The sequence below is a fragment of the Falco biarmicus genome, chromosome 5 (genome assembly GCF_023638135.1).
Source record: "Falco biarmicus isolate bFalBia1 chromosome 5, bFalBia1.pri, whole genome shotgun sequence".
Lineage (NCBI taxonomy): Eukaryota > Metazoa > Chordata > Aves > Falconiformes > Falconidae > Falco > Falco biarmicus.
This window is the reverse complement of record NC_079292.1, coordinates 33,233,560-33,248,568: the sequence shown is the minus strand read 5'-3', so window position 1 is coordinate 33,248,568 and position 15,009 is coordinate 33,233,560. Positions and strand designations below refer to the sequence as shown.

Below are 15,009 nucleotides of genomic sequence, written 5' to 3'. Positions count from 1 at the left end.
ACTGTATACACAGCCCATAAGACCCCAAAGTCTCATCAAGCAGAAAAAAAATAGATGAACCCGTTTCTGAAAATTTTTATATTCTCTGTAACAGTTCAACAAGTAAACAAAAGAAGAGACCCTTTAAAAATAAATTAGATTCTTTTTACATTATTGAAATGGTTCATGATCAGAGGGAAAAAAATTTTGCACAGCTAATAGTTTTATAAACTTGCTCTCTGATGCACCTTTGCAGACATCAATTACACTGATTTAACTGCAAGATTGGCTCTACTAAAAAATATAATTAAAAAAATCAAAATAGATTTTTTTCATGCAACAGTTTTGAACTAATCCCCAATTAGCATCCTGTTCTCTGATACCAATTTGTTTGGCAGTACTAGCACAGTTATATTTGGAACATAAACAGAGAGATTTTTTTAAATTAAAGTTCACCCTGATGCAGCTGCAGCACTACTAAATATTGTTTTGACATTGTCAACATGAGGGTTCTGAGTAGGAGAAGGAATAAATGGAGAAAATAAGGCAAAGCAGCTGAAGCAGGTTAAGCACAGAATGAACATCCATGATCCAAGATGAACAAATCTGTATGTTTAATCCAACATCACTAGAACAGAAACACTTCAACACAACCAGTACATTTTTAAGATAACCTCTGCAATCATGTGCTTTACCTGTATCTTTGTAGATATGACATGGAACAAGCATTTCTTAGAAAATTGGGGATTTCTGCTCTGAACACTTCCGTATTTTTAATCCTGCTACAGTGATGCTTGGAATTTAACATTGTGTTTCATGACAATCCTGTTTCCTTCAGGCAACTTTCTTGATATCTCAGATTTTAAATAGCATAAAAGCATTAATAGACTTCTAAATAATATAGGTCATTTAAATTGCAGTACAAATGAAAACAAATAAGATGGTGAAGTGCAACATTCCAACCTCAAAGTCTTGAGGTATGATGGGCTATAATATCAGTACAGATGACTACAGAGATTGTAAACTAAGCAAAGAACACAACGTACTGCAAGACCTACCAGATAATTTTTTTACAAGTGTAATATAGTTTCATGTTACCTTAAACTAGCTTGCACCATTCTACATTGCCATAACCAGTAAACTTGGATAAAGCTTTGAATTTTTAAAGGATGCTTAAAAATAAGAACAAGTTTATGGGAATAATAATAATAAAGAAAGATGGTTTTACTATACTTATCTTTACCTGCAAGTTACTTTTCTTCCCCCTTTAACATATAAAGGGATTTTCCTACACAGACGAAAAACCTTCTTGGAGCTAAAGGGATAGCAGTGAAGTTAGGAGAGCCTTCCTGTACAGCCTTGACCAACTTGATTCATCATTGTGCACTTTTTTCCTACCTGCCCAACGTTGGTACAATACTGCTTTATGCCTGAGGGATGTTGTGTCAATATTAATAAAGCTAAGTTTCTTAGAAAAGAAAATAAATACTGAAAAAGCTTAATTCATAAAAGCAGGCATCCATATATTTTAGTGAGGTGCAAGAAGGTTATTTCTGAGAACTAGTGCTATTGTAAAGCCCATAAATTAGGTTCAAATATAAAATAAAAAATTATTCTCAGGAAAAAAATGAACTTACACGTAGGACTTTAAACTGATCTTTTAAATTAAATTAAAAAAACTTAAAGAATTTTTGCAAATAATAGCCCTACATAAGACTGCATAAGACTTGGAACAAGATGATCAAAACACCTCTTAGGCAAGAAAAGTCACACACTCACAGATCTGAATTCTTTAGGGATAACCTAAATTTTACATTATAAATTCACTTACCTAGATAACTGATCAACCATCACTTGTTCTACTACAGCCCGTTTTCTTCTCTCTACAGCAACATCCTCCTGCAATGAAAAACTGACTAGAGCAAATTAAATATATACCAGACACTTCACGTAATAAATTACCCTTTAAGACAGCATTCAGAGGTTACATTCTTACCAATGTCACAATTAATCTTTTTTCCCCATCTTTTTTAGTAGAATTCTATTTGCATAACAGATAGACAAATAATATTCACTGCTACACACTCAAATTGTCTATGCATTCAATAAATATGAGAATTCTAGTATTTCTATTGATAGACAGCATCCTTATTATCTCTGTATTGTTTCCAATAAATTCTTTAAGTACAATAGAGCCCGAGGAAACTCACACTATTCCAGGTTTCACGGCTGACACAGATTCCAGTTCAGAGAATGAAACTTTACCGCCAGCAATATGTAGTCAAAAAAAAAAAATCTTTTAAGACTTTTTTTTATTTGCTGCATGCCATAATAGTTTTCTGCTGAGACAGACCAATCTGAAATATGTTTCAAGAAAGATCATCCTAGGGGGGAAGGGGATTTAACATGATCTATTATTATTATTTTTATTAGAGTAACACTGAATCATAACCTTGTGCTATTCACTCTAAAGTGCTCAGGCATTGATCATCATTTGCTTCGTAGAAAGAGAAACCAAAACACAAGAGGATGTCCCGGAACAGCATGTAGGCTGCCAGCAACAACCAAGCCCCAGCACCTCTCTCCATTTTATCTTCCAGATTTCAGAAATTTTTCACTGCACTTAAATTTGCCTTATTCCCCCCTCCCCCCCAAAAAAATAACTAGTTATATATATGAGAAAACAGAGATTATTGTTACTGAGGGAGTTCACGCAACCTTTTTGACAACTTTGTAGGTAATTCCGAAACTGAAGAATTAAGATATTTTTCTGATTGGTTATTTTTTCCACACAATTCTTGTGTGCAAACCAAATTCTTGATAGATCAGATCAGGCCTTCCCATTGCTGAAGAAGAACCAAAAGTTGGTTCCCAGACAGCAGGTAACTGTAAGGGATAATCCTTAATTTCACAGAGATGTTATGGGTATAATTCACAACATTCAAGTAAATACTGATTGCCACTAGTCAAAAAAAAAACCCAACCAAACCACAAACTTCAAACCAAAAAAACCAAATAAATAATATAACACCAGACCAGTTGGTGTTTACTCTGAACGGATTTTAAGCCTTAAATATTTCTCAATTATAGGAGATAGGGGGCTTTTAGTTTGCTTTCATATTTCATTTTTTGCACCTATCAGAACTACATGGTGCTTTATTCCAAGTTACTGAATCTTTGCCTATTAACTGTTGCAACAGGTATATTAAAAAGCATTACGTAAAGGAAGACAAAGTGACAATACACATCAGTGTTTGTTAAAAGACAACATATTGCATGGACCCAGGCTTATAGCATGAAACCAGCTAGCATGCTGAAAATAACCTGATTTTTTTTAAAAAGAAACCTTATGCCTTGAAATTCAATTGAATACTAGGTCACTAAATTTAACATGAAATACCTTCCATTCAACTTAGACAAAAGCTGTACTACGAATTTACAAAACTGCTGAGGCAAACATTTAACTTGCAGCAGCACTCACTGGTTAAAAAGCAGTAACTCTTGTTCACAAGATACAATTATTCATAGAAAACCAATCTTTTCCAAAAAAACCTATAGCATCTATTGGCAATTACATATGTGCTACAATCTGGCTTGAATAAGGGGACTTTCATCCCAAACCACAGAAAAATTAAGAGAAATGCTACTGTAACATTAGATTTTTTTGTTAACAATTACAGTAAAAGGAAATTTTAACACTGTGTATGCTTAAGCAAATTTTTAAGGCATCTTAAAATCAAATGCCAGCAATTGAAGCAATGTACCCCCAATGGAATTAATATGTATGCAGTTACTATGATTTTTCCTACTATTCTGACCACTATCAGAAGCTTGAAGCTGACAGAACCTAAGACATGCTCCTAGAAGGAGACAGACAGCCTGTGCAACCGTGAGTGCTAATCAGTAACAAAAGGGCTCGCTCAAACACCTGCTGACTTCCTTTCAAAGCATGCCAGCTGCAGTGTACCGGTTATTTTGTGGTCCTGCACTGCTCTCTTTCTCAGTGTTTTCAGCATATTTGATTTAACATTAAGCAGTTACTCTAATGATACTTCAAATTTTTTTCCATGTCTTCACCCTATAGTATAATTTTAAAATTTATTCTAACAATAACAAGAGGTTCCTCAAGTTCTTAATAGAAGGTACTTTCTGAAAAGATATTATCATGAAAATGAATAGTGGCCGCAGTAGTGCAAGATTCACGTTCCCTTTGATGAGACTAGAAATCAAATAAATGTTTGCAGTGATGTAAAATTGAGTGCATAGTGATAAGCAAGCAAAATAAATTAAAAGTATTATGCACTTCTACAATATCACAAAATTTCTCATGGCTTAGTATTCCATGAGAAAGTTAGAATGCTAACTGTTCAACAATACCTTCAAAAACAAATTATGACAGCCACGACTCTGCATATGTAAATAGCAAATCATGTGATATCAAATCTCAAGGTTCTTCATTATTGTAGATACTCCTAAATTCAAGGCTTAGCCTTAGATGGGCAAGACTTCTATTGTTCAGTCCTAAAAAGAGTAAAAATTGTGTCTATGTAAGAAATTAAAGAAACATATTGGGTATGTCCATATAAGAGAAGTTCTAACTCCCCTCTACACATCATAGTGAGGCTATACTTGTTTCCAGTTTTCAGGGCTCCCTCCTTCCAAAGATCAATAGGGATGAGAGGAACCTGGGAAGGATCCGACAGAGGATTGGAGCCAAAGCAACTGAAAGGAGAGGCTAAAGGAGCTTGGGGTGTTTGCACAAGCAGCAGCTGTGAGGCATGCTGAAAACATCCTACAACAAAAAGGATGTTACAAAGAAGGCAGAACCAAACTTTTCTGACAGTGCCCAACAGTACATCAGGAGGTGAAGGTTATACAGTGAGCCTTGGGAGGCTTGGTATGGATAATAGGAAGAACTTCTTCACAAGGAGAGTAGCCTATCACGGGAAGGTGCTGCCTAGAGATGCTGTAGAAGCACCACCCTTGGAGCTTGAAGACTCAAACAAAGCTACAGTTGACCCGATCTAATACCATCAGCAGAGCTCATAAGCTTACAAAGCCAGTTCTCATCACATACTCCATTTCAGAAGTTAATGAGGGAAAACAGCCTGTTTACTCTAGAAACACATCAATGAGCTGATGGGATCATGGAATCCATGGATGATGGTATACAGGCTCTGGCAAAAGCTACAGACCAGGGGAAACGTAACACAATACTCAGCTTCACTCAACTCAGTTAATCTTAGTCGTATGTGTACATTTGTATTTATTATTCATAATTTACATTCTCATTTACATACCTTACTGCATAAGATACAAGTACTGCAGATATGATTTCTAAAAATGCTCACTGGATTGCTCACCTTAGCTCTCATTGAAACAAATGTTTAAACTACCATGATTTCAATGGGTGCAATTACATACTAAAACCATGATTTCAATGGGTGCAATTACATACTAAAACCGAATCACCACGGACCTAACTTCTGTTGAACATCTAGGAAGTCATCCTACAAGTCTAGACAGTTAACAGCATAATAACAGCCCAGTTACTTACAGCTTCCGACTTCCTTATACTGTGCCACATATTATAGGGCTTGCTTGTGTAGCGTTGTTGCAGTAAAGCTTTCTCATCAAGAGCTGTAAGATGATCATTATGTCCATCTTCAAGCTGTGTACCCTAAACAAAAATAAATTATTTTCATAAATCAAATTTAATTAATTTTAAGAAAAACAAAATAACCCCCCCCCATTTTCCTCAAATAATTTAAAAATTTTTCTTTCTTTCTTATTTAACTGTCTACTTCTTCCACTTAATGCTAATTAGAAAAAGTAAAGAATTTTTTTAAGCCTAGCTTTCTACAGAAACTGAACTTAAAAATCTCACTCTCTAGTCCTTCCTTATATCTTTTGAATACTTGCCATCTTTCAACCATATTGAAATAAAATTTTTAAAATCAAAAGAATACTTTGTTTCTACAAGCTTTGTGAAAAATCAGCAGCACATCTGAGAACACAGACTGTTAGTACCTCTCAGAAAAAGATAAGAGCTCATCTTTTTCTGTTCTGCTCAAGAACAGCCAAGAGAAAGTGGCGAATTTGCCATTACGCATATAGCTCAAAGTTCACCATTGCAGAGATGCTGCTTTTTGACCAGCAATCAAAATACAGTTAAATACAGTCTGGACAGGGAAAAGCCAAAGCATACTGCTCAAGTGGATCTAACAGACTTGTAGATCCATGTATTTCCTACATGAAGGATATGAAGAAAACCAACAAAGGAGACTGTTTACAGAAGTCAAGAAGGGGGGAACATGGGAAAGAAATCAAGAGTAGGTTTTGTTAGCTATGCTCCTCTAGGAGCAGCTTCTTTTCAGAGAAGAAAAGTTATTACAAGTTCCACTAATCAGATAAAATAGTAAGTATCTTCAAATCTAAAAAGGCTTTGATTAATTTAGTCAGGTAGCAACAATAGCTAATAGAAAATTGTTCTGCTAGACATTATATTGAAGTCTGCCATAAGAACTGATGCGCATGGCTTCTAGTGCTTAGCAAGTATCTTTCTGGAACCCAAAAATCACCAGAATAAGTCAGTCCTGCTTTTTCTGTCCCAGTATACACTTGCCACCTACTTCTTCAGTTTCAGATTAACTTGGCTGTTCCTGTAAATACTCCTCTGATAGGCTCGCAGTACAGCATATAAAGGAGTTACTGATTGGAAAACAGATGAAATGACTGTGTCAAATACGTACCTAAGAGCGGAATCATTAAAAAAAAAAAGTAAAAAAAAAAGTAATGCTACAACTAATTCCCCAAAATAGCAACTGCCACCAAACATAAAACTAAACAAAATAACAGAACTAGTTTTTTCAATCAACTCTTTTGCTCACTTTCTATCTGTATATAGAAAGTTTATCTATAGGTTCTTGCAGGTTCTCCAAGTTTTATCTGAACACTTGAAGTGTGGCTGTAAGACTTTCTCTTTTCATTCTACTGAACATTAAGTAAGTAAAATCAGTAAACTCATTGTTATTCATCACAAACTTTTTTCTCTGAAAAGCAATGAGCACAGTATGTTCCCTCAACATCTGCATACTTAACTTGTCATTAGGATTCTTAAATGGTCAGCAGTGTCTAGCATTCAACCAGTCCCCACAGCTGTTGCTTACTTTTGTTTCCTGTTCCCTTACACCTACAATGATGTATCTCGCTCTGTGCAACCACCCTTCCCCACTATCTCTTCCAGAACAAGAGGAAAGTTGACTTTTCACCTCTTTGTTTTCCAGTTTCTCTCCACTGGTCTTCCCTTGTTTGCATCTTAGTATTAATTTAAAAACACAGCAGAAACCTGGCAGAATGAATATGGCTTACAGTAACCTGCACTGGATTTTACACAACATCAAAGCATATGTACAGATATCTCTCATTATTTTAACCCCATATTCTTCTCCATTTTCTACGTTAAGAGTTCTCTATGGTACAGATTACATCTTTCACTTCTTTTTTAAGTCCTATATACAGTCATAATTCAATAAATCATTAAGATACTTCTATATTTAAAAATATTTTAAAATTTAAAAAATATATTTAAAAAATAAAAAAAAAGCTTGAATGCATTTCTTTGTCTGAAAACATTTTATCAAAATCTTCCCACTGTCTTTCATCATCTTAGGCTGCAAACTCTTCCCTATCAATCACGCTATCTTCATGCTCAGGCTAGAGGTGCACTATGAGGGCAAATGCCACATTTCTTACTAGAGAACACAAGCACACTTAGATTCTCACAAGCAGCTCAGTTTCTCTCTCTGGAACAACTGAAACAAGCTTCCTATATTTTATTTCCTACTCCACAATAGATGCTGAAATTAGAGGTTTTTATCTCTTTACAATAAGAACATGGAAGAAATTAATTACACACGGGCGCAAACCTCTCCAAATTTTGTAATGAAATGCCAACATAAATCTGTTATTTTAAAATGCAATTACTTCTTTGCCAGCTACCTTAATTGAAGCTTCTGGACACAGGAGGTGGTCTTTTTTCTTTTCTGCAATTCTCCGAGAATACTGCTTATATTCTTGCTTCATATCTGCTTCATACTGACAACACTTTAGTTGGTATCTGTCTGTTGGCAATACAGACAGATATTTTCTGGTATTGTCTTCTGCTCCAAAACAGAATTCTAAACCCACGAGTAATCAATATAAAAGCCTGTGGTTAACCTATTGCATGAGAACAGCATTTTTATAATTCCCATCCAGTGTAACTTCTGAAACTTTTTGACTGTGTGCTTCACATTAAGAAAAAAATGCAAATATAACTGCCTATTCAGGCTTAATTTTCATGGCATTCTTCATATTCTGCCATTTTTAAATTTAAAAAGTACACAGCCAAATGGTTTTACATCACTTTTAAAGAGAGAAGGCAAGATTTAGTGGTTCTGTCCTATAACATGACGTTACAGATCACTAAAATGGGAATTCTGACACTTGATTTTGCATGGCTGAAAATGAGCTGATGGATTTTTTTCAGTCAGAAGACCTAATACTCTCGGATGGCAGACGAGTACTAGTACTGGGACTTCCTTCCCTAGAACACCAGCTGAAATGGCTAAGTACTTTCATAACTTTACGCCCATTTCAGTGCTCAACACAACAGAGGCTGGATCAGTAGAAGCAGCGCCAATGACAGAAGGCCAAGACTCCATTCTTCTTTCTCTTCTTGAATAACTAACACCTTCAATGTTTAATATTCCTTCAATGCCAACAAAACTAAGACAGCCTTATCTAGCACCTCTGCTTGATACACCTCATCTTGCAACAGCAGTGTAACAGTCCTAGAAAACCATTTCTCAAAATCTCTAGAGATGTATCTTCTCGAAAGAGCAGCTTTCTCTTTCAAAAGAGGATCCACATCCCTTCACTGGTTAATTCCTGAATGGTAAGACTATATTTAAATTATTCTTACATAAATGACCTATTTGGGGAAGATTTACTTACATAGTCTGCTGTTGAAGAAGCTGGAATATATCTTGCTAAAGGAATGCTCAGTCAGGGCCCCAGAAGCAAGCAATGCAGAAATAAAGGCCGCTCAGAGGAACACATTAAAATATTTTAGAACTGCTTGAAAATCTTCTCCACAGGAAAGGGAAGCGGGGGGAAAGTCAGGCAAAAAGAGAGAGAGAGGGAGGGAGAGCAAGAGGGTAAGTGAACGGAAGATTTTCCTGCATATTCAGCACTTCAGCATTTAAGACATAATGAAGGCAGAAAGGAAGCAACAAGAGATAAAGGAAAGCAGAGAAGAAAGGGAGAAAGACCCTGAGAAACAGAGAAAGTCATACAACCTTCCATTAGCCTTCCTGCAGCTAGACAGTATTATATGTATGAACTTTATGTTTTAAAAAAATGGTAAAGCACGTAGTGAAATTATAGGCATCCAGACCTCAAAAGAGTACAGCAACTCAAGTATGTCTGCACTGCACGTTTATAATGCAATACACAGGAAAACCACCCATCCGTACTTAAATGCTTACAATTACATCTTCAGACACACAAAAATACCTATGCTGGGCACACAGATATTCTGAGAAACAGCGTGTTCCTAGCTCATTATTAAAAAACAAAATAAAACACAAAAACCCAACACTTAACCATTTCAGGTTTTATTTAAATGCAATGGGTTTTTTTCAAGTTGAGAAACCATTTGGTTATCTAGGGAAACAAAGAAAATGATGAACTTGGCAGATTCACCTTGAGCTTCAGCCAACTTGGAGTCCTGCCCTACAAGTCGCCATATTATTCATTTCAAGGGGCATAGGTTACGTGCAAATTAATATTTGTTTTTCCATCTAGCTACACCTCTGTTTTAAATGCATTCATTGAAATATTTCTTAGGTTTACGTAAGTTAAATATTTTTGAAATATTAGATTTTTAAACACTATATTTTCCAATTTTTCCAAAAAGGGATAACATTGATAAGTTAGGATATTTCCTGCACCCTAATCAAATAAAAACATACTACTAGTAGTAAGATTTTTACCATTGTTATATATGGTGCGCGATTATGACAGAAAATAATCATGTAGGTTGCATTCTTCCTAAATTACTTAAAAGTTCTGGATATCTATTCTCTTGAATATATAGGGACTACAAACAGAAGATTACTGTTTGCAGTAGTTCGGTATTTTCCCTTTAATTCTCACATTTGAAACACTCAGAATACTAAACGGAATGACAGCAGATTAAGAATAGTCTCCAATAAGCTAGTTTCTATCACACAAAAGAAATTAAAACATACACTATATGGTCTGAAAATGCAGTAAGTACTCTACTACTGAATTGCTGATTTTGTCAGTGTATATTTTACAGCTACTTTACCTCTATTTTGTTCTGACAAGATTTTCTAGACATCTGTTTAAACTGAAGGAAAAAGAGAAGTTAAACATGTATCATGATCAAATAAAAACCTGTCACATTTAAAAATGAACAAATTTAATTCAGCTATAAGAGTTCAAAGGAAAACTTTTCCTGCATTCAGGAAAATGTAATAACTGAGTAATTAAATTAATTCCTAAAATTTTTATAGGGGATATGGATCCTGAACACTGCTGTACTGTACTATAAACCAGAATCTAAGCATCTGGACTACTGATTTTCCTTATAAAGTACTTAAGATTAGTGGTGATTAAGTTTCTTAGTCATCTAGGGAAAAAAAAATGTTGATGTGTGATCAGGAAATTTAAACAATAAAGGTGGTTTGACAAATTGAACAGAATTCCAAAGCTAATGTCACAATTCTGTTTTAAAGACAAAGAGACTTAAGAAAAACCCTACAAAATGGCTGCACGTAACTCTAAAAGTTTTCTTTTCACCAAAAGTAACTGTTCCTCCACAGAAAGAGTATTTACTGTTTGTAAACTTGGGTTTCGTCTTCAATCATACACTTACTGACTACTATCAATCTTATCTTTATTGGTTTTGTAAGTTCCAGTTTGTTTAGAAAGATAAACCAAAGTTACATTCCACTTCAAAAGTATTACATTTTTCAGTTGCTTTGATGAGTTGTTAATAAAGCTAGCTATTAATACATCTCTTCAAAAATGAGTACAGTGAAAAGACTGAGTATCAACCAACAAAGAAGAGCTAAGGCATGTCAGAAAATAGGATTTTTGAAATATTGTAGAGGTTTCTCAGTAAAAAGTACTTTGCCAAAAACATTTTGGACCAATAGCACTCAGAGATACGAGTTTAACCAAAAGAAAAAAACAGAACATGTATAAGAAAACTAAGTGTGCTTTTCTAAGTTACTGCTAAAGGGGCATATTTTAAAGGTATTTGTTGCGACAGACTGACCTGCTGAGCCTGACAATGATGTGCATATGGCATTTGTAATGATGTTCTCCAATCTGAAGATGACTCTAGAGAGCATGCATGAGGATAACTTCCACTGTATGGTGTGTAAGAGTCCCCATCCTAAAATTACGGGGAAGGGGGGGAGAGAGGAGACAAGCAATTGTGGTTTTTTTATATTTAGAGTGATATTTTTATAAACTCCTACAACACATGAGTTCTAAAAACTATTCAAGATAGAATTAATTTATAATTACCTCTTCATCAGAATCTCCCAGTCTCCTTAGATCTAGGCATGGCACCCTGCAGGAAGTTAAAACAGTTTTAATAGCAGTACTTTATCTTGTTTTTCAATTACAGTAAAAGCAAGCTGCCTATTAGTCATTATTATTATTATTAGCGCCCTCACAAAAATTTCCCTGCTACGAACAGTTTCACTACAACTGGAGATGGCCTACTTATCCAACCCCTACTAGTTCCTCTTGCTTCAGCTCAGGAACTGGCCACCGAGTTTGTCCTCCTCCCCAGTTGCAAAGTACCCTGGTAGCTGAAAAGGGATTCTGCAAAGCCCTTCTTCTCTTCCAGCACAGCAATCTTCTCCCCTTCACACCCCTGCTGCTTCTGCAACAAGATCATAAATCAGGGATTCCGCATTCCTGCCTTCCACAGCAGGTCTGTGTCAACATCCCTCTATAATCAGTCAATAAATAGGCAATGGAAAAGCAAGAGCTCCTCGGGATAAAAAACCTCTGAACTTTTTGTAAGAGATTAACACAGTGGAAGCCAGCTATACTTCAGTATTTTATTCTGCTTAAAGAGATATAAACATCTCCAACTTACCAAAGCATGTCTGTACCTTCTGCCTTTATTCCAGGTATACTCTGGAGCACCATGAATAAATATTTTTTTCTATTTTACCACTAAGACTTTTCAAACAGCCCTATTATAACAAGATTACTTCACAGAGTAAGAGAGCTCCTTAATTTCCAGTCTTTTTCCATTAAAGAACAACTGACAGTACACAGAAATTGACATGAACAATCCCAGGCAATGGTCACACATACTTGTAAAATAATGTAGAAAGATACATTGGATCTAAGGCATTTAAGTAAACAAAAAAATAATTAAGCTATCAAACATGGTCCTTAAAATATCAGATGTTGCTTATCTGTCAAAGTCACTGTAAAGTTTTAAATTTTACAAGCACTGTACAAAATTTCCCCTTGCTTGTAAAAACCCTTCACAACAGTTTCCCTGTAACTTTTACTGTAATACCTGCAAAGAAGGCCAATGGTTTAAAAATGTTTTCTCCTTTTGCAGACCACTGTATTAAAAATATTCAAGAAAGACTAGGTATAAATATAAAAGCTCCGAGTACAATTCTACTGTCAAGCTCAACCAAATGTATATCAACTTAATTCCAATGTAAATAATGCATCAAATATTCTACTCTAAATATAAATCATACAAAACAAACCTATGACAACAAATTTCATGGAACACGAGTTGCATATCAATACAAATGGAAATGCATTGTGTTAATAATGCACAATTAAAGAAACTGATGAAAAATAGAAGCAGACTTACTCTGGTGGGCGAGGTCCATGAGTAGCCCATGTATCTGGTCTCCAGCCCTACAAAAAAATGACACATTATTATATACCTATGGGGATTGGGACCACAATACATAGTTCTCTTTCAGCTTCCCCTGAAATATTTAAAAACAATGCTTCTGAGTATCTGTCCAATATACTTGACTCAGATGCTACTAACAAAAGGACAAAACAAAAACTTTTCATTGAAAGTTGATTCTTGCAAATCATGTCATTACAGAAAGATTTCCAGCGATTAAGAATCAAGGCAGTATCTACATCGGCTATTAATAATGCATTAAAAATAATCCATGTTCCTGAGGCTCTGTGCAATCACTGCTCACAAGGTTTTAGGTCACATTATCCTTGTTGGTTAGGAACCTACCCCTCAGCCAACCCTTAAACCAAAACCGCAACACTGACAGCCAGCTGGCTCACAAGGAGCTAGCTCAGAAAAGAAGCCCTGATACTTGGTGTAATTGTATCATCTCAGCTTTAATATAGCAGCACATGATGATGACTAGAAGGCAGCTTCTGTACTCACACTGTTTATATTGCATGGTTGTGTCCCACACAGATCTCCAAACTCAATTGAGCAAGAAGAACATGGCAAGAAGCAAAGACTCGAGCCAAAGCTTCATCTACCCCACAATGGCTTTCTGAAAAGAGCCAACACCAAATCCCTAGGGAAATCTGACTGGGGCAAGCACACAGTAACAATTCCCCCAACTCCCCAACTAGGGCCTCCCAATCTAGGGGAAGACAAAAAAAAAAAAAAAAAAAAATGGTTCGGGGATGTTGTGAACCAGGGCCAGCATCTTTTTTTTTCCCCACACACACACTCCTCAAGCTTAGAGATCTCAGCATCACAGTCTGAACTGAGCAGACATCCTATTTCCAGCAGTGCCCTAACACCTTTCACAGTTTGAAAGCAGTCACAAAACTGTAACTCCTTTCTTGCGACACCCCTCTGTAGCCTGCTCCTGAAAAAGTTCACAGTTCAGCAACACTACCCTCTAACGCCTTCAAAAATGGGTATTCATGTTTAAAACAATAGTTTCTCTCCGGTAAGGGCACACATAATGAACAGCACCACCTTGTGGTCAAATATGTAAAAACCCGTTAAGAAACCTAACACAATTCAGGCTTACTCTCAAAACTAAACGCCATGCATTAAATCGCAAGTACATAATTTTTGCGTAACATTTCAAATAGTGATAAGATAACGAGCATACCACATTCTAGATGTTGAAGTCTTAATGTAATTCCTTTTTCAGAAGTCATCGGATTGGGAATAAAGCAAACAAAAATCATCCTGAATGTCCTCATTTATTGGGTGAAGCACATAGTTTCAACCTGATTTTAATCTAAGATTTATTTTTGTAAGCCACCAAGGATCACATGGACTAGGCAGTATGAATTTGGAAACTGAGGGGTACGTGAATTGGTGAAGAAAAGGGATGAAAGATTAGAGAAAAATGGGCTTTTCTTTTAAAACCTACACTAAATGCCCCAATTGTTCTTGTACACAGGTATTTCCTTATCAAGAGACTGGTTAAAAGGAAGCATTGTAACATCGATGTGATATCATTTACAAAATGTCCTTTTTGATTCCAAATCAAACAAAAAAGGAAAACTGCAACTTGGCAGCCAAAGTCCAAGAATTCCTAATGGGGTCATTCAACAAAAAAGGAAGTTAAATGGGTACTTGGGGGACGAGGGAAGATTACCAATTAACTTTACTTCATAAAGTACACAGTATCTGTGAGGAAAATCAACTGTTATTAACAATATTAATATCTACCTCAGCTATAATAAAAACAATGGCCCTCAGAATCCAAGATCATACTTGTAGCGACCAGGCTTTCAAAAGTTAGCCTGAAAAGTTTCTGCTACAGTGATCTTGTGAGGGTTGCACACCTACATTATCTCAATATGTAGACTACTAGGAACACCTGGGAAACGAAATTCCCCTTCATGCTGAATGCAGAGCAACAAGATTGATTTTACAAACCAACCAGAAATCATGTCTTTTGAAATTATGTTTTGGGGGTTGCTTTATTGCTGTCTTGCAAAACAGAAACATAGACA

General features: G+C 35.7%; 1 protein-coding gene across 7 annotated transcripts in view; it reads right to left on the bottom strand.

The window, feature by feature from the left end:
• The window catches only part of CAPS2 (calcyphosine 2), a 33,380-nt gene that overhangs the window by 16,351 nt on the left and 2,020 nt on the right, over window positions 1-15,009 (bottom strand). For 3 of the 7 annotated variants that reach the window (XM_056341706.1, XM_056341705.1, XM_056341708.1), the window contains exons 3-8: window positions 12,914-12,960; window positions 11,584-11,629; window positions 11,330-11,449; window positions 10,355-10,396; window positions 5,537-5,659; window positions 1,811-1,878 (exon numbers count right to left, since the gene is read on the bottom strand). In XM_056341706.1, the coding sequence (XP_056197681.1) occupies window positions 1,811-1,878; window positions 5,537-5,659; window positions 10,355-10,396; window positions 11,330-11,449; window positions 11,584-11,629; window positions 12,914-12,960 (446 nt within the window). The other 4 variants (XM_056341709.1, XM_056341707.1, XM_056341711.1 and 1 more) reach the window with 4 other exon arrangements.